Source organism: Abrus precatorius, unplaced genomic scaffold, assembly GCF_003935025.1.
Source record: "Abrus precatorius isolate BTA unplaced genomic scaffold, Abrus_2018 Scaffold7, whole genome shotgun sequence".
Classification (NCBI taxonomy): Eukaryota; Viridiplantae; Streptophyta; class Magnoliopsida; order Fabales; family Fabaceae; genus Abrus; species Abrus precatorius.
Window position 1 is genome coordinate 1,428,055 of NW_020874417.1, and position 21,590 is coordinate 1,449,644.

The 21,590-nt window shown below is 30.4% G+C and overlaps 4 protein-coding genes across 10 annotated transcripts; 3 read left to right on the forward strand and 1 right to left on the reverse strand.

Annotated features, from left to right (window-relative positions):
• Positions 1-1,456: 1,456 nt before the first annotated feature.
• On the reverse strand, positions 1,457-3,989 carry LOC113872900 (U1 small nuclear ribonucleoprotein C). Of its 2 annotated transcripts, none has more exons than XM_027510781.1 (7): positions 3,857-3,989; positions 3,728-3,769; positions 3,585-3,627; positions 2,884-2,925; positions 2,538-2,796; positions 2,014-2,286; positions 1,457-1,825 (listed from the first exon to the last, which is right to left on the reverse strand). In XM_027510781.1, exons 2-6 carry the CDS (start codon positions 3,733-3,735, stop codon positions 2,027-2,029), a joined length of 612 nt encoding a protein of 203 aa, XP_027366582.1. In that variant the 5' UTR covers positions 3,736-3,769; positions 3,857-3,989; the 3' UTR covers positions 1,457-1,825; positions 2,014-2,026. The 2 variants fall into 2 exon arrangements, with proteins under 2 accessions (XP_027366582.1, XP_027366581.1); XM_027510780.1 differs by having other exon boundaries at positions 1,627-1,825; positions 2,014-2,289; positions 2,523-2,796; positions 3,857-3,897.
• A 1,236-nt stretch (positions 3,990-5,225) lies between these two features.
• LOC113872136 (mitochondrial substrate carrier family protein ucpB) lies at positions 5,226-10,452 on the forward strand. Of its 5 annotated transcripts, XM_027509439.1 has the most exons (10): positions 5,375-5,389; positions 5,546-5,659; positions 6,655-6,700; positions 6,798-6,859; positions 6,946-7,182; positions 7,258-7,428; positions 7,538-7,587; positions 8,006-8,138; positions 9,405-9,442; positions 9,699-10,452. In XM_027509439.1, the coding sequence occupies exons 3-10, from the start codon at positions 6,682-6,684 to the stop codon at positions 9,793-9,795; spliced, it is 807 nt and encodes a 268-aa protein (XP_027365240.1). In that variant the 5' UTR covers positions 5,375-5,389; positions 5,546-5,659; positions 6,655-6,681; the 3' UTR covers positions 9,796-10,452. The 5 variants fall into 5 exon arrangements, with proteins under 5 accessions (XP_027365236.1, XP_027365237.1, XP_027365240.1 ...); XM_027509435.1 differs by lacking the exon at positions 6,655-6,700 and having other exon boundaries at positions 5,226-5,389; positions 5,534-5,659; XM_027509436.1 differs by lacking the exon at positions 6,655-6,700 and having other exon boundaries at positions 5,226-5,389.
• Positions 10,453-12,069: 1,617 nt separating this feature from the next.
• LOC113873123 (RNA-binding protein BRN1-like) lies at positions 12,070-15,677 on the forward strand. Of its 2 annotated transcripts, none has more exons than XM_027511113.1 (9): positions 12,070-12,256; positions 12,326-12,408; positions 12,868-12,919; positions 13,101-13,226; positions 13,323-13,402; positions 14,462-14,641; positions 14,829-15,159; positions 15,323-15,466; positions 15,540-15,677. In XM_027511113.1, exons 1-9 carry the CDS (start codon positions 12,088-12,090, stop codon positions 15,665-15,667), a joined length of 1,293 nt encoding a protein of 430 aa, XP_027366914.1. In that variant the 5' UTR covers positions 12,070-12,087; the 3' UTR covers positions 15,668-15,677. The 2 variants fall into 2 exon arrangements, with proteins under 2 accessions (XP_027366914.1, XP_027366915.1); XM_027511114.1 differs by having other exon boundaries at positions 13,101-13,220.
• Positions 15,678-20,037: 4,360 nt separating this feature from the next.
• Positions 20,038-20,430, forward strand: LOC113873850. Its single transcript, XM_027512201.1, has one exon. The coding sequence runs from the start codon at positions 20,038-20,040 to the stop codon at positions 20,428-20,430; it is 393 nt and encodes a 130-aa protein (XP_027368002.1).
• Positions 20,431-21,590: the final 1,160 nt, after the last annotated feature.

Consider the following 21,590-nt stretch of genomic DNA (forward strand, 5'->3'; position numbering starts at 1 on the left):
TGTCAAATATAGTAAAAATACGTGAAAAAAAAACTTGTAACTAACTGTGTCTAACTTAATTTTTCTGCTTTTTTAGTTTGAGACTGATCTTTGTTTGTATATCTTTAGTTTATATTTTTAAATATTTTTCTCATGTGTTTTTACCATATTTGATAGAGTTAAAATAAGAGATTGATAATATTTGCATCACAAAAAATTTTATCATCGTAAAACAAAAACTATTATAAACAAAAAAAATTTCATTATCGTATAAATTATTTTCACGTATTTTATATTTTATATTGAAGTGCTAATTGCTAATACTTTTGATTACAACAAGATAATAAATATACAAAAATTGTTCCTCTACGTGATACAATTATTTTGTGTAATGTAAACAACAATTTTTGTTTACGATAATAAAATTTATTTTTCATGTATTTTTACTACATTTGATATGGTTAAAAAAAGATATTGATAATATTTGAATCACAAATTTTTTTTTTATTATCCTACAACAAAATCTGTTATTTTCTTCATATAAATTGTTTTCTCATATTTTATATTAAAGTGTTGATTGCGACGACTTTTATTTATGATAATAAATTTTTTCACATGTTTTTATCATATTTGGCATAATTAAAATAAAAAATTAAATTTATATTTGTTTAAAATATGATCATTATCAATAATAACTTTTAAAGTCATCAATTTCACGAAGAGAATAATCTTTATTCTTTCCCAAACAAACTGATAATAACTTTTAAAGTCATCAATTTCATGAAGAGAATAATCTTTATTCTTTTCCAAACAAACTAGGAATAATATTTTTTTTTTTATCAAAGTAATGACAAAAGGCATTTAAAGAATTAAACTCGAAAGCAGTTTTTGTCTCTTTTTTTTAACCAAAGTGATGCAGGTCATTTAAAGAATTAAATTCGGAACCAGTTGAACCTCTGGAGCACATCATAAGCAATAATCGTACCACTAAACTAAATGTCCATCTATTACTCCCCTGTATAAAAATTTTATTATATAAATAAAAATTTATTTAAACTAATGCATAAAATATAGTATATTAATTTATTTTTCAACATTTTGATAAAAATTTGTTAGACCACTTTTTCAGTCTCATTGAAAGTTTTTTTTTTTAAAAAAAATTTCTCCCTTCCTTAATCTCAATCTCTCTCCTATATCTTACTTTTAACTTTCAACGTCACGATTCTACATCAATATTTTATTTTTTAAAAAATTAAAAAAATAAAAATATTAACATTCATGCATACAATGTTTCAACTTTGAAACTGTTAGAAAGAAAGATTACTTATCTTAATTTTTTTGTTTTTTTAAAGAATGATTTGTAAACTTTCAAAATTTTACTAAAATTTAATTTGTAACGAAGGCACTTGCAAGTGACAAATGCACTGTGAACTCATACATTTCAGAAAAAAAAAAAAAACAACTAAGTGATTCAACTCAACATGGAATTCTTTTACTAATTTCAGAGCCAATAACACTTCATATGAATTCTTTCTCAATCTTGCAGTACAACTACGCTTATACTGATAAATTTCATATTAAAATAAATTAGTTGCTGAATAGAAACTATCAACAACTCATGTCATAAAACTTTAACCAATTAGCACTTCAATATAAATCTTCATCCAAGACAAAAAATGTAACTCAAAAAACTTTTTGCCGCATTCAAGCTGCTTGACATGCTACATACAATAATCGAGTTTAAGATAGCTCCAAATATGACTACAAACGGAAAATGAAGAGTCACAGCAAGCAGGGAGAGCACAGATAGTTGTGGTCCGACAGAGGTAGGACTGTTCAGAGAGAACTGCATAACACAAATAAATAAAATAGGAAAAGAATGTAGATTAGTAGAATTGGATGAATTATTGAATCCCTGCAAGTACTATGCCTTCTCCTGATGTCCGATTAAAAAAACGAAAGAAATATCAATTAAATTTTATTGAAAAAGTATTGCATCAATGTAAATCCAGTAATCAATATAAAATAACATACCAGTTCGATCAGATCAGTGATTGCCCTCAGGTGCTTGAGCATTGGCATTGTAATTATCATAAGCTCCAGATGATGGTGCAGGTGGATTGGCTTGATACATTGCTGATGATACCATAGAGGGAGCACCATTAGAAGCTGGTGCAGCAGCACTTCCTGGAACTGTTGGAGGGGGAGCTAATGAAGGTGGCCTTGGTATGGTATTTAACTGACCTGGTATCTGGGGAGCACCAGGTGGAGGTACCATTGGAGGCATGGTAGGCGCAGAAACATATCCTGTAAACTCCAGTTGAAAACCACTTATTAAAAAGGAAATTTAAATAACAAGGCAATTGCAGAAACCAAAAATAATTAGATTAGGATATGCAAGTCGAGAGTCATTGTTAAAATAACATAGAAAAGAACCACAGATGTCTGCATGTAAAAACCGAAGACATGAATGGTATCCCAAGCCAAAGTGAGTGTTTCAATCAGAAGAGATGGCAATTTTATGGAAGTTATGTAAGGAATAGGTGAGAACAAATTACCAGGAACAGGTCTAGGCAGGACAGGTCTGATCCCTGGCATTAGTGGTTGACTTCCAGGTACTTGTGCATTACCAGGAATAGGCAATCTTGGTGGTGGCAATACAGGCGGAAGGGTAGGCCTCTGAACCATCATATGATTATAAGCCACACCAACCTGCTGAAACGCTGCAGTTTGCCCGAGATGTTCTTTGATCCTTTGATCAATTAAACTTTGGGTTTGTTGTTCTTCAAATTGCTGGTAGTAGGACCTCACATTAGCCTGAAGGAATGAGCAGATATTAAATGTCATGAATATGGTACCGATTGCAGTGTACTTACTTTAAGAAGTGAGAAAATTGCACAATACCTTGTGTTTGTAACCTGCATTATGCTGCTTTCTAACAGATGGCTGCAATATGACACAAACAAAGTTAGCAACATATTGATGTTCATATGTGACTAACTAACTTTCATGGACACTGTAAGCTTAATTATGCTACTGTGCAATTTTGGTCCACAAATATGTTTCACGCAAATTTAATCCCCCGATTTTTTTTAATTGCCACATAAAATCCTTCCATCACTTTTCCTCTACTCAAAACCTTAAAATACCATTTTCCTACTCAAAATCTCAGCAAACTGAACTGATTAAACAGTTTTAAACTCTCTTACGCTCAAAACTCACCAATGAAAACATTAGACTTCCACCAAAATTAGAAAATCCCAAACTTTCTCCCTCTTCAAAACCCACTTCCTATCCCAAATCAGTTGCAAGCCACCTATTATTTCAGTAGAAAATGACGATTAAGGAACTTTAGGTGAAATATGAGAACCAAGAATGCAATTAAGCCAAAACTCTACTACACGTTAGAATCACGCATAATAAGGAAAACAGTTCAAATAAAGTTTGCAATTGTACCTTACCACTGCCAGATAGGAAAAATGAGAAAACGAAAAAATCAGAAGAATTAATCTTTTTCACTGGCTATCACCGACTGAATAAATAAGCTATTTCCTGACTAACTCGAAGTGAAAAGGGAAACGCAATCAGTGAGGGAAACAACTTACAGAATCGTGGGTCAAATAGGTATCGCAGTAGTCACAGTAGTACCTGCAATACAAAATCGAACAAAAGGAATTGAATACCATGAATTCAATGAAAACTGAAATGCAAAGCTATCGCGAGTTGTTCAATGACGAAGTTACTGTACCGAGGCATTTTGTTTCAATGTGGAAGGCTTCAGCCAAAAACCCTAACAATGGAGCAAATTATGAAAACTTGAAAAGGAGAGAAAGTTAAAACCCTAAAAATTGAAAAGAGGAATGAACGATGAGAAAACCTAGAGCTTGATTTGAGGAATGAAAGGGAGTGAAAAGTGGAAGGAGTGGATTATAGCATCAACGCTGCGCCCAAACTGTCGAACTCTCTGGATATCATTACCAGGAGCTAACTCTTCATTTGTTTCATTTGATTGTTATTATTTGGTCGTAAATTATCTTATTTGAAAAATGTTTAAACGTGATATTTTAATTGGTCAAAATAATTACTCTTCATTAATTAAATTCAACTATCTTCATATTATTGGTTATTTTTTCTTTCATTAAAATTTGTATTTATTTATCTACCTAAGTTGATTTAAGTAGCAAGTAGTAGGTATAATTTGAGTAAAATTTTAAATTCAAAGTCTCGTATTTAAATAAATAAATAAATATATATATATATATATATATATATATATATAATTTTAGTGATAGATTTATCGCTATATTTAAGTGCGTGATGATTCAAATTAAATTAAATAAAAAAAAAATTGTACTTATTTTTTATAATAAATAATATTACTTTTTTTACGTAACAAATTTGAATATCTAATTATCTTTTTAAATGAAATAGAATAGTTTTCATTTATTTACACTTTCATGTATTTATTTATTTTTAAAAAAATTGTTTAATTTTATAAATATTTTTAAAATAATTTAAAACAATTAATTTTTTCTTATCTTATATGTTATAAATAAGGTTTACTGTTAGTTAGATTATTTAACGTGATTGAAAATTAATAAGTTTATTTAAAAATTTGAAAGACTAATTTTTTCAACATTTGTATGACTAACATGCGGTTCATTAAAAAATAAATACTATTAATTTGAATTTGTTTTTCTTTATTTTTGTTTAAAAGTTTAATTTCATTTGCTTAAATAAAGTTTATAGTATCATAATAGTTATTTGTTTGTTGTTATACTTAACTTTATTTATATTTTTCTTTCATCATCCTTATTTTTTATTTTTTATTTTTATTTTGTGTATGTTATTTTTTATAATTCGGCATTCATTCACCAATATAAAGATTAAAGTGTGTAAACTATTTTAATTATTAGATAAGTTCAATCACTAAAAATGTGTTATTATTGAATTAATGTGACTAAAAAGAATGTACATTCCTTTTCTTTTATCTATTTAAATATCGCCTAGTGTTGTAAAAGTGAGTTTAGAATTTAGGATTTATCAATGAATAAAATTATATTTAAATTATAATTTATTTTTAAATCATACTTTATTATATCTTTAAGTGATAATAATTAAATATTATTAAAATTAACATATTTATTATTTGATCTTCAAGTTATTAATTTTTTTCAAGCACCAAATTGATATTTATTTATTAGACTATTTGTTTAATTATTATTCCTTTCTACTCTGCTCCGATGCCGAAGGTGCAGGTGATTTTCTTCCCCTCATTTCCGTTTCCTCAGTTTCAAATCACCAATCAGAGAGCGAAGATTTGTTGATGTTTTCCCCCCACAGCAACGATAACCAGGAAAAAGCTACAATATGCCTTCAAATTCTACTTCCAATAATTCGGCACTTTCAGGTTACGTTTGCTTCTACTTCTTCAATCCATTTTCATGACATTCAATGTTGTTGAATTTTTCGAAAAAAAGACAACGTTTTTAAAGGTAAATATGCGTGCCCGTGATTTATTTTGTTGTAATTTTGAATGTTGAGTATTGAGAAGAAAACGTCTCAGGAGCTGGAAATGATGAGAAGCAGAACTGGGCTGCGTCTTCTTCCACTATTTTCAATCATTTTGCTACAAGTGGACTTTCTGTTGCAGTTGCAACTGCTATCACTCACCCTTTAGGTGCTTCTCTCTGTGTCCCTCCTAATTACTTGGATTTCTTCTTTTATTCTGTTAAGGGTTGTTTGGGTATTAATTTTGGTTTCCTAAATAGTTTTTCTTCAAAATGTTCTATGCTTGTTGCCTTTCATCATAAAGCTGTGCTTTGTTTTATGGATACTTGTAATTTGAACTTTATATCAGTTTAGAACTCTTTTTTTGGTAGTAGTAATATACGAGACATGAAGTCATGAATGACATTGGATTGGTCCTTAATTGATACCATTACTTTTGTCCTTCAATGGGCAATTTTATTTCATTTTAAGGACCAAATTGATGGCAAAAGTGTGACATTTAACGACAATTTCAATGCCTTGCATATCCAAAGAGTTTGAGAGTGAGTTGACTTGTATTCACTAACTGAAAGTGTGACACTGTATATAGAGGTTGGGTTTGATAGGAGTTCACTTTAGGAAGAGGAAAAGTGAGGGATCTGAACTGTTCATGAGAGAATCAATGGTTGGTATTGAGCTTGCCAAAATCTAGATCCATGTTTTAGAAAAAATGTAAAAAACCAGTATGGAGGTTAGCAAAATATAGATCACAAAATTGAGAATCAATGGCTGGTATTATGATAAAATTCTGGCACATGCATTACAAATTATGAATTTGTTAGAACCCGCTTTCTGATTTTCTCATCAATGGTTGAAATTGCTACTTTTTTCTTCTAATGGGAACTCCTCACTGTAGAAGAGCTATATAGGAGAGAAAAACTCCAGTATGTTAAAAGTGTTATGATAGCATGTGGTGATAATATTGATAAACTAAACTGGATAAGTGTTAGTTGGTTGTTGAATGAGTCTCGTCACCTTTGTATCTTTGGAGGACCAATTTGATATATTTATAAATGAAAAACAATGTGATGTCACATATATATTTTGAGGACTAAGTTAGGTGTTTATTCTATTCATTTGAGTAGCCATATTTCATTAGTGACCAACCATATTGGAAATTTGTAGAAGTTACAAATCAAGCTTGCAGCTGCAATGGAAATTCCATCTTTAAGTTGGTGAAGGTTACATGAGACTGAGCCTGCATATTATACTTAGCTAATCATTAAATATACCTATTTAACATGTTCCTACCTACCATGCACATGCAGATGTATTGAAAGTAAGGCTACAAATGCAACTTGTTGGCCAGAAGGGTCCTTTGAGTGGAATGGTAGTTTGCTGAGTACAACCTTTTCTCTTTAGACCTTAGTTATCACATTATTGTGCAAAAAATTTATCAATTAAACATTTGTTCAGGGACAATTACTTTTAAGTACGGTGAAAAATGAAGGACCAAAGTCTTTGTATTTGGGTTTGACCCCTGCACTAACAAGGTCAGTTGTTTATGGAGGACTCCGCTTGGGCTTGTATGAACCCTCTAAGTATGCTTGTGATCTTGCTTTTGGCTCCTCCAGTGTTTTAGTTAAAATTGCTTCGGGAATGTTTGCTGGTGCTATTTCGACTGCACTGACCAACCCAATGGAAGTTCTCAAGGTGAGTTATCATATCTTTTAGTACTACTTGAATATTTTTTCCCTTTTATCTTCAAAATCATATTCCCACAATCAGGTGCGATTACAAATGAATCCAGACATGAGAAAGACCAGACCAATTTCAGAGCTTCAGAGGACTGTATCTGAAGAGGGAATCAAAGCTCTGTGGAAGGGGGTAGGCCCTGCCATGGCCAGAGCAGCTGCCTTGACTGCATCCCAGCTGGCTACATATGATGAAACCAAGCAGGTCAACTTTTAAAGAGTTTTTCTGTTTCTCTTCTCCCTTATTTATTTTGTCTTCACTGTTAATCCTATTAATACTTTCTTATCATTTGTTTTATTTTCTCCTTATGCAGATTTTAGTGAGCTGGACATCTCTGAAAGAAGGATTTCATCTACATCTGATGTATGGCACTGCTGCCAATTTTATTTCTTCTTCACATCTTCTGTGATGCAAACTGAATCAAAGTAAATGGAATTTGGCTATAGCCTGAAGATTGGCCAAAATCACGGATGGCAGCTCTAAAATAGTCTGAAGACACTTGAACTCGAAATTTAAATTTTTAATATGAACAAATCAAATAATAATATGCTTTAGAATTGATTTTATTGTGTAATGAAACTGAATTAAATATCTTATAAAAGTTTTCTATTCTGTTTTATTCATCTGCTCAGCTGAAACAATTTTTTTTTTCTGGATTACACACCAAACAACTCTGGATTAATTCAAGCTCATGCCTTCACATTTTATCATTATTTCATTGTCAAAATCATTTTCCATTGTCTGACCTAACTGAACTAATTGTAGTTTGTACCTTATATAGCGCAAGCACAATTGCTGGCATAATGAGCACTCTCATAACTGCACCCATAGATATGGTTAAAACACGTCTCATGTTGCAACGAGAATCCAAGGGAGCTAGAATCTATAGAGGCGGATTTCACTGTGCATACGAGGTATTAATGTTGTTTTCTCAACTTTCTTTTCTAATTTTTCATTTGTACTACTTTTTTGCTTCTTCGTAGACATGATTCTGTTATTGCCAAATAGAATTAGAGATTTATTCATCATTGTTCAAAACTTCACAAACTTTTGGCTTAATCCTGTAACAATGTTAAGGAAAAAGGCATTTTAATGTCATGATGATGACTACTTGATTGTTGGAGGGTTTGAAGGACATAGCTCATTTTTGGCCTAAAATGGGGCATGGCTTAATATACAAGTGATCTGCAAATCAACTCCTTAGCATTCAAGTGCCAGCTGTAATAGACTGAAGGGATTTGGGAAACAAGATTTTTTAACCATTTCCTTAGTGGTGCTAATAAAAGGAAAGAAAGAAAAGAAAATAATTCTCAGTGGAGGTCATACTTATACATCAAAAATAGTTGGAGTTTGGAAATATTTAAAGCAATAGATCTTTAAATCAATTCATTCATATAGTTATCTATATTAAGTCTTGTATTAATTGTGTTCCTGTGAGATTTACTCTGCGGTTGTAATTTGATTATGTGGCCTTCATTAAACTCTTCTTAACAAGGATTTTTTTGAAGCATAATGGAATCCTGTAAAATCTTTGATAGATTGAATTTATCTTACTTTGAAAGGTTGAATTTAATTGATAACTTGGCACTTTGACTACAAGTTCTACGCTGCATTCATGCATTCCTTGAGTATGGTTTGGCTTTCCTGATTCTTGTTTTTGCGAGGATAAGTTCCTGTTTGTTTTTCAAACAGAGGTTACACATTTCTCAGCACAGGAACACATGTTACTAGGTACATTCTCTCAAAGCAAAATATTTTTTCTGTAGAAAAAATGGAATTTTGAACGGAGAAACAAACACAGTTTAAGTATGTGCTAGCAGCTTTTCTATAATAATAACCAAAAGGTCCAAGAATAATGATTGCATTGTATTTTGGTTTAGAAAATTCTTAGACTACTTCTTTTGTCTATAGTAAAGATCATTGTTCAAGAAAGAGCGAAAGAAAGTGTGTTGAAGTTGTTACCAACAAAAAAAAAGCCCTAAATCGTTTCTCTCTTTCCCGCTTCTCTAAATGGGTTCAAAGAATTAAAGTAGGATGAAATTATTCAATTTAATAGTTTATAATAATAATAATGGAATGACTTTCATATACCCCAACTATGAATAGAATGATGCATTTTCATGTCTGAATTCACTATAAATTCCCTTTGTTATTTAATGCATTTCTCAATGTGGTTTCAGGTTCTGCTTACAGAGGGCCCAATGGCACTTTACAAAGGGTGAGTTTATTTTGTTCAGAATTCTTGCATGGAACTTGTTTGTTTTACATGATCTCAAAACTTTTATAATGAATGACTTTGTGAAAGTTATCACAAATCACAACTACTGTCTTTATGACTCACTTTTTTCTGTCTCGGCGTGAAGAAGAGGTATTAGAAGCACATAAGAACTCAACCTGCTTATATTTTCTTAGGGGTAGGAAGCATGCATAACTTCGTTCGTATATTAGTTTGTTAATGCTTTACCTTTTGTCAGGGGTTTTGCAATATTTGCAAGATTAGGGCCACAAACCACAATTACATTTATATTATGTGAGGAGCTAAGGAAACTTGCTGGATTGAAGGCAATCTAGTGACAGGAGTGTCCACTGGGCTAGTTCCCAGACCAAACTAACCCTAATGATTCCTGAACTGCCGAAGAACTACCCCTTCTACAAACAATTCACTCCCGTGTTGGGGAATTCTTTTAGATAATTATTCTCATTAATTGCACCGATGATTCAAGGTGCATTCCCTGGAGAACAAGGTCACCTTTTTTGACTCGCAAATATGCAAACAATAACAAGAGCTTCAACAATATTATGTGGTTGTCATGCCTTTTTTCTCATTGTTTTCCATTTACCACTGCAGTGTGGTCATGACCAGTTAGAGATCCAGGATGGTTGTTCTTCCAACTCCTGTTCTCTTACCGGAGCACTGTATTGGCAAAAGGGTATTGATTGTTTTTTATGGTGATTTTGATGCGAAAATGATTTTTCTCATCTCTCAGATAGTGCTACCTTATCTTTCCGGTTCTTGTTTTGTATTCAAGGTTAAAGAGCTTTCTAAATTGCTGGGATTTTTGGCAGAGTTAGTACATTTTTGGAGAAATTGTGTAAAGGTACAGACTAGTGGTTTAATGCTCTATAATTTGACAGATATTCCTGTTTGGAATTTTGTGTGCAACCACTCATTTTGATTTTTAGGAAGCTTCTTTCTATAGTCTGGTTTAGGCCGTAGTGATTAGTAATGATGGTGTTGCGTCTTAGTTCCTCTCAAGTTAAAATAATGCCTATGCCTCACAAATTCCGTCTACGTAGTTTCTTCTAATGAGTAATGATAATGATGCCTTATGTTGCGTCTAATATAATCTGAATAATGATGTTGTGTCTAACCTCCTCCCAATTACCATTACAAAATCTTCTCTTTCCAAAAGCATTTACGCATACTGCATACACATCAAATAAGTTACAAGTTATGCGTTTAAATGTACGTTGAGAGAGACGACACTAATAGAATAACACAAATACAACTAAGTCATAACATAGCTTTTTTTGCTCTATTTTTCATTTTGTGTCTATACACAACACACTGTTATACAATGCTTATTTAATATTACGAAAAATTATATTTTTAAGTCAACAGCTTTGAAGGGCTTTGAATTCTTGATTATACTGTAAACAAGAAGATTATGATGCAATTCTATCTCACGTCAACTAAAGAATATTCTTTTCTCTTTGGTCGACTATTAAAAATTATTCAAGTATGATGTAATACTAACACAAAATTATATGAGTGAATTTTTAGATTATAAATTATATATAATTACTTCAATATTATTGGAATTTATATTATATAAATTTGAAAGGAATTTTTTTTATTAAATACGCACAAATGAAATTTGACTTACAATAAAAAGTGACAACGTTAAGGAATCAGAAATATAGTTTGCTTAAGAGTTCAGACTTCATTTGACTTCAACAATACCATATGCATCGCGTTTGAAGCTAAATTTAAGTATTAATATGAATATTAAGTTCACGAAAATGGGAAATTCAAATGGGAATTTTTGAGTCACCTTTAACATTGTTAAATACATGAATATTAGCAAAATACAAAAATATCACATCCTGTCACTTGAGATTAATAAGACATTAACATTGTTAAAACAAACATCATCGTCCAAAAATAAAAGGAAGTTACGTGACAGGAATCAATTTCAAAATTGTGATCAATTAAGAACTAATTTCAGATTAAAAAAAAAAGCTTTTAAGAGACTTAAAACAAATTTTTAGCATTTTCTAAAAATTAAAACATGTCTAAGTTCTAATGTAGATATATATATATAGTGCCTAAAGTCATTTTTAAAAAACTTAACGATAAACACATTAATATTTAAGAGTGTAAGTTTTTCACTCTAATTCTTTAAATTTGTAAATATTGTTCATATATTTTTTTAAAGATTAAGTAATTCAAATTTAAAAACGTGTTATAAACACTACTGAACAAATTAGAATTATTTTAGTTTAATTTATGATTTGAGTTTAAATACAGTGAATCAACTAATAATAGTTGTTTTAAGTTTAAAAATGTGATTATGAATTCCAATGATGTTAAATCATGTAACTCTCAATTTCTTTATATTTGATTAGGATTAGAAACTTGAGTGAGAGGGAAGAATGAAGAATGAAATGCACCCACCTCACCATTCAGCAATAGCAAGCATCACCCACTACACTACGGCACTGGCACTGGCACGATAAAAGCTGTACGTGGTGGTATATTGGTAAAATATCATCCATTAATTAATAATTATCACAACCAAGTTAAGTTTCTGATTCCAATTTCAAAACCAATCAAACGCACACGCACACAATTGGTTATTAATGGCGGAAGGAAAGGAAGAGAGTAAATCTAGCCAGGATAGTGTCAAACTGTTCGTTGGCCAAGTGCCTAAGAACATGACGGAAGATGAAGTGCTCGAAATGTTCAAGGACTTGGCATTGGTTGAGCAGGTCAACATCATCAGAGACAAAGCCACTCGTGCCTCCCGAGGTAACTAGAAACATTCAAATTCAAATGTTCGTAACAACATTCTTCGGATTTGACTCTGTTTCGTCGCAGGTTGTTGCTTTCTAATCTGTCCCTCCAAGGAAGAGGCGGATAAGGCGGTCAATGCCTGTCACAACAAGAAAACGCTTCCTGGGGTGCTTTTTCCCTCTTTTTATTGTTGTTGTTTACTTTTGACAATATTCAAATGAGGGCATGGGCTTTGATGAATGATAGTGTGGAATTAATGACCACTGCTATGAAAGTCGCTGATGCTGACTTCCATTTCTTCGTTTGCCAACAACATGGCTCTATTCTTAGTGATTTGTATCTAGCCTTTAATGGGTATATTTGTTATTTAGCAAGCCTCCTACACCTACTATTAATGCTTAACTAAACACCTAATATGATTATCTCCTTTGTTAGTTCCAGTTCTAAGTATTAAATTTAATTTGAAAATAACATTTTTTATTAAAAAAATATTTATTACATTGAAAATAAAAATGTGCAATAAATACTTTATTTTAATTTTTTACATTGCATGATAACTATGATGTTATGATAGTACAATTCTCATTCTGATTGGGAAGCATAATTTTTGTGTGTGTCCAATTCAGGCCTCTAGTCCGTTGCAAGTGAAGTATGCAGATGGCGAGTTGGAAAGATTAGGTGTAATATATCTTCATTGTTGTAATTAAATATTTTGTTCAGCTGATAAATTCTGAGATTCATTCATATACTAAAACTCCTTTGTTATGCAGTATTTAATGAATGAGAAGTTTCTCTTTATACCTTAGAAAATATGCAGTATTCCTTCATAAATAATATTTTGTTGTCTTTGGGTGTCCAGAACACAAACTCTTTATTGGCATGCTTCCAAAGAATATTTCTGAAGTTGAAGTCTCTAATCTTTTCTCAAAGTATGGAACCATAAAGGATTTACAGATTTTAAGAGGTTCTCAACAAACAAGTAAAGGTCCTAATATTACCATTGAAGCTATCCTTTATTCCTTTTGGGCTTTGGTGCTTCTTAGTGGCAAAACCTCATTCGTAGCTATATTTCTTTGTGTAGGATGTGCTTTTTTGAAGTATGAAACCAAAGAACAGGCCGTTGCTGCTCTTGGGGAAATCAATGGAAAGCATATAATGGAGGTTGGTGTTTGTTAAAACCATCACCTGAATATTTGACTGTAAACGATTTATTTGGTTATTAGTGCTAGGGGAACCAGGGTACAATATTATGAATGCGTCGAAAAATTCCATCGATTACTATATTAATAGATAAGCAGGAAATGAGAGAGTTTGCTTTAATGTATATCTTGCAAATTGCCACTGTATTGTCAGCCAATTGATATTACTTTCCAATTTGGAGGCACTGTTTGCAATTTTGCTCATACAGTTGACTAAACTGTAAATTAGCACGGAGTGATATTCAATTTAATGGATTGGGCATTATTAATCATTCATACTCATTATAGCTGGCTTGGATTCAGTATCATTTTTTTGGTTCTTATAGTGTGGTGGAATGGAAAAGAGCTTTTAAACTCGATTACAATTGTAAATGGTGTTTGCAGCACTTTGGACCTTCAAGCAGCTTTCAGCCACAAAATCCTGTCGGTGAGGGACGTGAACATTTTGATCATGTGTCTCAGATTTCATTGTAGGGGCACAAATACTTAGTTATTATTTTAATTTTTACTCCTCTTGATTTGGAAATCTAGAATTGATTACGTGCTCTGCAATTTTATAAAATAAAATAAAAAAGTGCCCCAAATTGGTTTGTGTAAGATAATATTCCAGGCTTAAGATTGACTCAATTTTTATATGACAGGCTTGAACTGGATCCAATCTTGGAAAGGAAAACTCAAGCTCTGGTTTATGAGGCTTATTATTTGTTTGCATTAAATGAGTGCAAGCTGAATATAACTCAAACATGGGATTGTTACACATAAACCCTCGTGCACAAAGTCAATCAACATATATAATGTGTCTTAGTGGAGTTACACAAGCATCTCATTCATTCAGAACCAATAGGAATAGGCTTTATTTATAATTTACATTTCCTCAGCGACTAACATTTCAGTAAGTTGACTAAGGAAATACTATACTTCCTGTCACCTATTTTTTTAGTATGTTAACACAACTTAATGCTTACTCAACAACTATGTGAATTCAAACAATTGCAATTTGATAGTTATTTTTCTTCTATAGGGTTCAAGTGTTCCTTTGGTGGTTAAATGGGCGGATACTGAAAAGGAAAGACAAGTTCGAAGGGCTCAGAAAGCAGAATCTCAAGTTTCTACTGTGTCACATGTTGATTGTCAGCATCCCTCATTATTTGGAGCCTTACCAATGGGTTATGTTCCTCCATATAACGGATATGGTTATCAGGTTGGTTCTATTGTGATGCACTATGAGAATACTTAACAGCATTTTCCCTACTAATTCAGGGAATTCAGTATACTCATGTCATCGTATTAGAAATTGTTACATTCATGGAATAATTCAATGTTTGGTATTTTTCATGCCTAATATCTTGATGGAGGTATATGTTTGAACAATCATGTTTTTGCAATAGGCTCCCGGGGGCTATAGGCTCATGCCATACCGCTTTCCACCGATGCAGAATCAACCAGGTTTCCATAATATAATGCCTCACATGAACCAAGGAAATGCATTGAGGCCTGATCTTGGTCACAATATGAATTATCCTGTGCCTTATGCAAGTTACATTGGTTCTTATCCTGCAGTGCCAGGTATACAAATACAGCATCCTATGGCATACCCTGAAGGAATGATAAGTCCGAGGCTTGTGTGTAGTTCTCCTGATTCTATTTCACCTGCAGGCGGGAATAACAACTCAGTTTCATCTTCAGGTGCCAGTAAAAATTCTAGTGGTCAAATTGAAGGTGGTTATCTACATCTTCAATTCTGTATTGTATATTCATAATTAAAATGCATGCATATCTGTAAATATGGAGTAGACCTTTTTCCATATGTTTCTCAGAGAAGGAAATGTTAGCTTTTTTGTTAATTCAAATTCTGCTCATTATTTTAATTTCTCTGACTTAGGACCGTCTGGTGCAAATCTTTTTATTTATCACATACCACAAGAGTATGGAGACCAAGACCTTGCAAATGCTTTTCAACCGTTTGGTAGAGTTTTGAGTGCTAAAATTTTTGTTGATAAAGCTACTGGTGTAAGCAAATGTTTTGGTAAGCCTAGTGTTTTGTAATGAATTTGATGGGTTTTATGTGGAGCTAGTGTCTTATTAGCTTTAGTTTGCAGGGTTTGTTAGTTATGATACTGCAGAAGCTGCTCAAGCTGCCATTAGTGTGATGAATGGTTGCCAATTAGGTGGTAAGAAATTAAAGGTTCAGCTTAAGAGGGATAACAAACAGAGTAAGCTTCACTGATGATGATAGAGAATAAAAAGTTGTATAAATCTCATTGTAATTCATATAACCCATCTGATGATAACACAATTTGTAATTTTCTGTAACATGAAGATTCATTAAGACATTGATTATTAATTTATTGATTTTTCCCTCAGAACGCCTATTGATTGTATTATAAGCTTATTGGTATCATATGGGGTGAGAGGATCATTATTATTCTGGGTCTCGTAGACACCAACCAAATGTAAGTTTGAGCGTTACGCTTAGTTTATTTCAGTTTCTTTTCAAAGTGACTAGCTGGTGGCAAGGTTTTAGAATTGGTATATTTTATTAGAATTTTTTTTTTATCTTTTTAGTTTGATTTCTGTGTGATTTTACTTCATTTTTTTAAAATTAATTATGTCTCTTTAAAAAAAAATACAAGTTTTATCTTTTTATTGATTTTATTCTACTTAAATTCCTCTAATTATATTTTGTATCTAAATATTTGAGGAGATTATGTTAAGTTTATTGTAAGAAATAATTTTAAATTTTTAAAATAAAAAATTAAATAAAATTTTTACAGGATTTAAATATTCTTTTAAGATCAAAGAAATTTGACGTTAAGATTGATACATTTTGAGGGAAACTATTTAAAATAATTTGACTGTTTTAATTAATTAAAATTGAGTAAAAGAAATGAAAAATTAAGAGGATGTTTGTTTTCTATTTTGAAAAGAGTTTTTAGTTTTTATTCTTTTTCTTCATCAGAGAATAAAATGTATAAAAACTGAAAAATATTGTTCTAAAGTTACTCATGAAGAAAAAGACTAAAGTTTTAAGTAGATGAAAATCAGCTAAAAGACTAAATTTGGATAATTTTAAAAGTAAATACACCTGTCTCACTTGAAAAGTAAAAAAATTAAAGATACCCAAATCATACCTATGCCAAATTAAAAAAGACTAAAGTTCTAATAAAGTCGTTATTATTATTATTATTATTGATTTTGTAATGCCTCGGGCATCCCTATAGTTAAATTTAAGTATATAAAAATAGTAATTGTTTATCAATTTTTTGTATTTTTAACATAATATGTTTTTAATAAAAAAATTTCACTTTTAATTTTTTAATAAAATATATCCATTAAATCAGTATCATTAAAATACTCATTAATATGAGTGATGTTTTCAATAAAAATATATTCATTAATTTTCATAAAAATATTTAATTTTAACTAAATAAAACAAAGATGAAATGATTTTGTATTTTTATTATTCAATAAATTTTTGTTTTTATCTTCTTAAGAACACTTTAAGATTTTTTATTTTTGGTTTTCCAAGTTTTAGTTGTCTTTTGACAATCGACTTTTTCTTCATGAGTAACTTTAGAACAATATTTTTTTAGTTTTTAAAATTTTGTAAAATATCGTTAAGATATATATATATATATATATATATATATATATATATATATATGTAAAGATAAATAACTAAATAAATAATGTATAGGATATTTGAAATTTGGCGTTGAAAACTTTTTCCACACACAATTCGATGGGCTCATCCATGTTTCAAACGTGCTGCATTACGGATTCAGCGAAAATAGACAAAGACGAACGTGTCTTTTTCGGAAATAAAAATAATTATTAATCCTAATTTTAAAAAATTGATTTTCAGTATTTAAAAATAATAAATTATTTCAATAAAAATATAATATTTATTTTTCTGTTTAATACAATAAAGATGTTTTAAAATTAAATTATTTTAGTTGTTTAAAATTAATCTTAAGAATTGAAATTGATATTTTTGAAAAACTTTATTTTAATTTTTATTTTCATACTTTAATTATATATAATTTTATTCTCTCTAATTTAACCATTTATATTTAAATTTTTAATCTTTCAATTATGTAAATTAACTCTTGGCATATTAAAATTTCATTAAATAGTTCACAATATAAAAAATATAATAAAATTGTGATACATTGTTAATTTTTATAATTTAATAAAAATAAAAATAAAAATTTGTTATTATATGTTTAAAATAAAAATAAAAAATATATAAACCATTATTATATGTTTATTAATCATTTAACAAAATTTTTAAAAAATATTCAAAATAATATAAATAATTAAAATTGAAAAGGCTAAAATCATATATAAATTAAAATATAAAAAAATTAACTGTGTTTTTTCAAAGTGAAGATGTTATCATGTGGTAGATGCATGAAAAATTGAGCCAAAATCCCACGTGTAAAACGCACATGAGAAAGTTCTAAGGTGGCAAATTTCTCCACAATACTATACATTTAAAAAAAACACGTGAAGGGAATATTTTTTCGACAAGTGATTTGTAAACAAACTATATATAGCTAAAAAAAAAAGCATGAGAAGAAAAACAAATGTAATGATGGGCACGTATATGAAAAATGGTTTTGATTAGATAATTTTTTAAGGTTGTTTTTTGATATTTAAAAAAAATATAAGCTTTATATAAAACATTATTTAGTATATTAAATATAATGGATATATTTTAATAAAATTTTATCATTTTAAGTAATCAAAATCAATCATAAAAGCTAATATTATTATTTCATTATTAAATGGCATTCCATTTCATTGAAAAAAATGAAGAGAAAGGAAAAAACATTAGTGACAAAACATTATCATTTCCAACATAAGGACATAACTATCTTTGCAAAAATTTACTAATTTTATTATTATTTTCTCTCCTGCTTCTTTCCATTTCTTTCTTCTTCTGTTTCTCATTTTTTCTAAATAACTTGTCCATCACAGGTCAAAACAAAGGCATAATGTGGCTGTGGGTTGATTACTTGGTGTTGTACCTTTGTCTTTATGCTTTCGGCTTTCCTTGGTTGAGTTGGATTCTAGATTTCAATGATGGACTGACATAGAAACAAGTCAAAAGCCTCAAAACTTTAAAAGATCCAAAGATTTTTCTACTGCTGCCATACCTTTCGTGCAGTCCATAACTTGCTTTACATACGCAATACCCAACACGGAATTACCTAAAGTTGCACACGTCATGTAATTATTTTAAACTTTTTATATACACATATTCTAAAAATATATTTGTTGGTTACTTTTTTTTATATGGCTTTTTTAATTTAAAAAATATTTTTTTTTAAATCACAGGAATATAAAATTTAAAATTTTCATTTTCATTTTTTATTGCAGTATAAAAATTTAAAATTTAAAAATAAAAAATGATAAAATTTCAAAAATTGTCAACGATAATTTTTTAAAAAAATATTAAAAAATTAAAAGTTATCAATGATAATTTTTAATAAAATAATTAAATATTTAAAAATACATTAAAAATTGTCATTGGCAGTTTTTAGTCAAACATCATCAATGACAATTTTTTTTAAAAATCGTATTTTTATAATTTTACAAAAAATTCTATATTTTTTGAATTTTGAGAAAAAAGCTCATAAAAAAAAGTTTCTATATTTGCTTTTATTACGATAACAAAAAAAAAAGTGATAAATGGTTAGGTTTATTATTTCATGTTTAAAGCAATTTTTATTTTGCTAACTTCTTAGAATTTGGCCATAAGATCTTCTTTTGTTGAATCGTTATGTGAACAATTGCTTTAACAAGATCTAAAAAGTATATTATTTAATCTGAATTACAGACAAAATCGCCACTTAAATTTTACCTTAATGATGATAGTTTATGTCTGAATTAAACGTTAAGAATGTGCAAGTTTAAAATTTTTATAATCCACATGGCAAAACACGGGAAAAAGCAAAATGGAATGAAATGATTTTTTTTTTCAGTTTAATTAAAATATATTAGATATATTTTAAAAATATACTGAATATATTTTTGAAATTATATTATGCCGCATTGATATTCTAGTGGTGTGTACGCAACCAACGACAAAACAAAACAAACAAATAGAAATTAGAAACCAGCTAGAATAATAGGTTCTATCTCCTAATCTCCTCCAAAACCAATTTAAATAAGCTTTTATACATAATAAAGATTAAGAGATAAGGGTGGTTTGATGTTAAATCATTGTGTAGTCTACCATTTCTTCTAGAAGAGCATGAGTACTAATCCATGTTGGCTGCTATTGCTTTTTGCCCGCCGCATGCATTTGTTAGGTTTCTAATACTTCTAGAAAACCATCACAAACTCATTTTAAATAATGACGAGTCCCATTTGGGTGAGGCCAAAGATTGCAATTTTGGCCAGTCTCTGTCACCAAAAGTGTCAAACAAGAGACCCCACTTTCTCTTCTTATTTGAGTAGCCTGTGAGATTCAAGACCAGTGGTGGTGGTTGTTGTAGAATAGGATAGGATCCTTACACATCAAACTCGGATACTAAGAAAGAAAAGAAGAAGGAAAAAGTTCCCTTATTACTAGTTACTGCAAGGTCGATGGACAGGAAGGAGCCTGTGGATTTTTCTTCTTGCATTCACTTTGAAGCCTCTGGTGACTCTGAAGTGGATTGTGATCCCATCATGGGTAGTGAAATAGCCAGAGATGATGATGGTGATGCTTGTAATGATAATGATGATGCTCTATCTTGTAGCTACGATGGATCTGGTGCTTGTAATGCTGCTGATCTTGATGGGTATGTGTCTTGGGATGAACATGATGATGATGATGATGAGAAGAAAGAGGATGTTTTTGGAGTGTCATGTTGTGAAGATGATGATGAGATGCATGAAGAAAACATGAAATCTTACGTGTCTTTTGATTCAGGCCAAGAGTTTGTGGATGAGGTGGAAAAGAACAGGCTATTCTGGGAAGCTTGCTTGGCATCTTGATTATGTTGTGTTAAGTTGTTGTAGTTCCATTTTCTAAATCATTGTTCTGATCCATATTTGTCTACTGTTCTTGATTGGAATTTTCGTTTATTTTTTCTATGTAGCTTAGAAAAATGCTTTAAATGTTTTGTAAATGCTTGATGCAGCTAGCTAACTATTTTGTTGTGGTTTTATTTCATGTTTTTATCAATTGGAAGGTAAATATGTCATTTTCACTACATACATATTTCATAATTGCTCATTGAATGTTGTTCAGAATTACTTTCTATGCAATTTGCATTTTATCCTCTGAAATTCAGGTGATCACGCGCCACCAACCAGTAAAAGGCTAAGAACAATCAGAAAAGGTAGACACAGCTGGCTAGTCCACGAAAGTAGTCGGGGCTTGGCTTGGCTATTAGCTGTTGTAAAATGTGACTTTGCAACGTTTAATTCAATAAACCCATGTTTCCCATTTTTCTAATCTTTTTTCTTTCTTTAATCAAATGGTAGGAGGGGAATAGCACTCCCAATACCACTCAGTTTCACACTAATGACATTCTAGGAGACTCAGAGAGCCCAACTTAGAAGATTATTGTAAATTGTAAATAGTTTCATTAATTTAGTCATAAGTACTTCACTAATCTTTGAGTGTTAAGTTCTCTCAAATGAGGATGTATATTAAGCTATATTTTAGATAACTTTAAGAGGATTCAACCTGATGCCTATGGAAAAGGTAAGAGTTTTCCTCCAAATCTTTGACAAGGTAGATCTGTAAATCAAGTGAGGGGAAAAAATATACTTTAATATATAATTATGTTCTTAATATATACTAAACGTATCTTTAGGTAACTATTAAAAAAATAATGACTTTTGAGAAAAATATATTACAAATTAGTTATAATCTTTCTCATAGTCAAATATAAGAAATTTAATTTTCTAGTAATTGTACTGATTTTATTGATATGCATAATTATATTACTTCAAAAAATTTTGGGGAGGGGGGCCTGGGGCGCACTCTCCTCCTTGGATGCATCCCTGTCACTTGTGTCAACCCATATTGATAAATTTTTCTTGTCCTTTGGTTTGGTGTCCATGTCTGCCCGATTGGTTTAGTTCAATCTCAATAAAGAAAAAAATTCAAACTAATTAAAATAGATTGGGTGATCAATTTGGTTTGA

Coding starts and splice junctions, on each gene's coding strand:
- LOC113872900 (XM_027510780.1), bottom strand. Junction 2,926..3,584: donor CCTATTTGACCCACGATTCT/GTAAGTTGTTTC, acceptor GTCATATTGCAG/CCATCTGTTAGAAAGCAGCA. Junction 2,797..2,883: donor ATGCAGGTTACAAACACAAG/GTATTGTGCAAT, acceptor TCATTCCTTCAG/GCTAATGTGAGGTCCTACTA.
- LOC113873850 (XM_027512201.1), top strand. CDS start 20,038: ATGGACAGGAAGGAGCCTGTGGATTTTTCTTCTTGCATTCACTTTGAA.
- LOC113872136 (XM_027509435.1), top strand. CDS start 5,350: ATGCCTTCAAATTCTACTTCCAATAATTCGGCACTTTCAG. Junction 5,390..5,533: donor CAATAATTCGGCACTTTCAG/GTTACGTTTGCT, acceptor AGTATTGAGAAG/AAAACGTCTCAGGAGCTGGA. Junction 7,183..7,257: donor ACCCAATGGAAGTTCTCAAG/GTGAGTTATCAT, acceptor TCCCACAATCAG/GTGCGATTACAAATGAATCC.
- LOC113873123 (XM_027511113.1), top strand. CDS start 12,088: ATGGCGGAAGGAAAGGAAGAGAGTAAATCTAGCCAGGATAGTGTCAAA. Junction 12,257..12,325: donor AGCCACTCGTGCCTCCCGAG/GTAACTAGAAAC, acceptor GTTTCGTCGCAG/GTTGTTGCTTTCTAATCTGT. Junction 15,160..15,322: donor TTCTAGTGGTCAAATTGAAG/GTGGTTATCTAC, acceptor TCTCTGACTTAG/GACCGTCTGGTGCAAATCTT.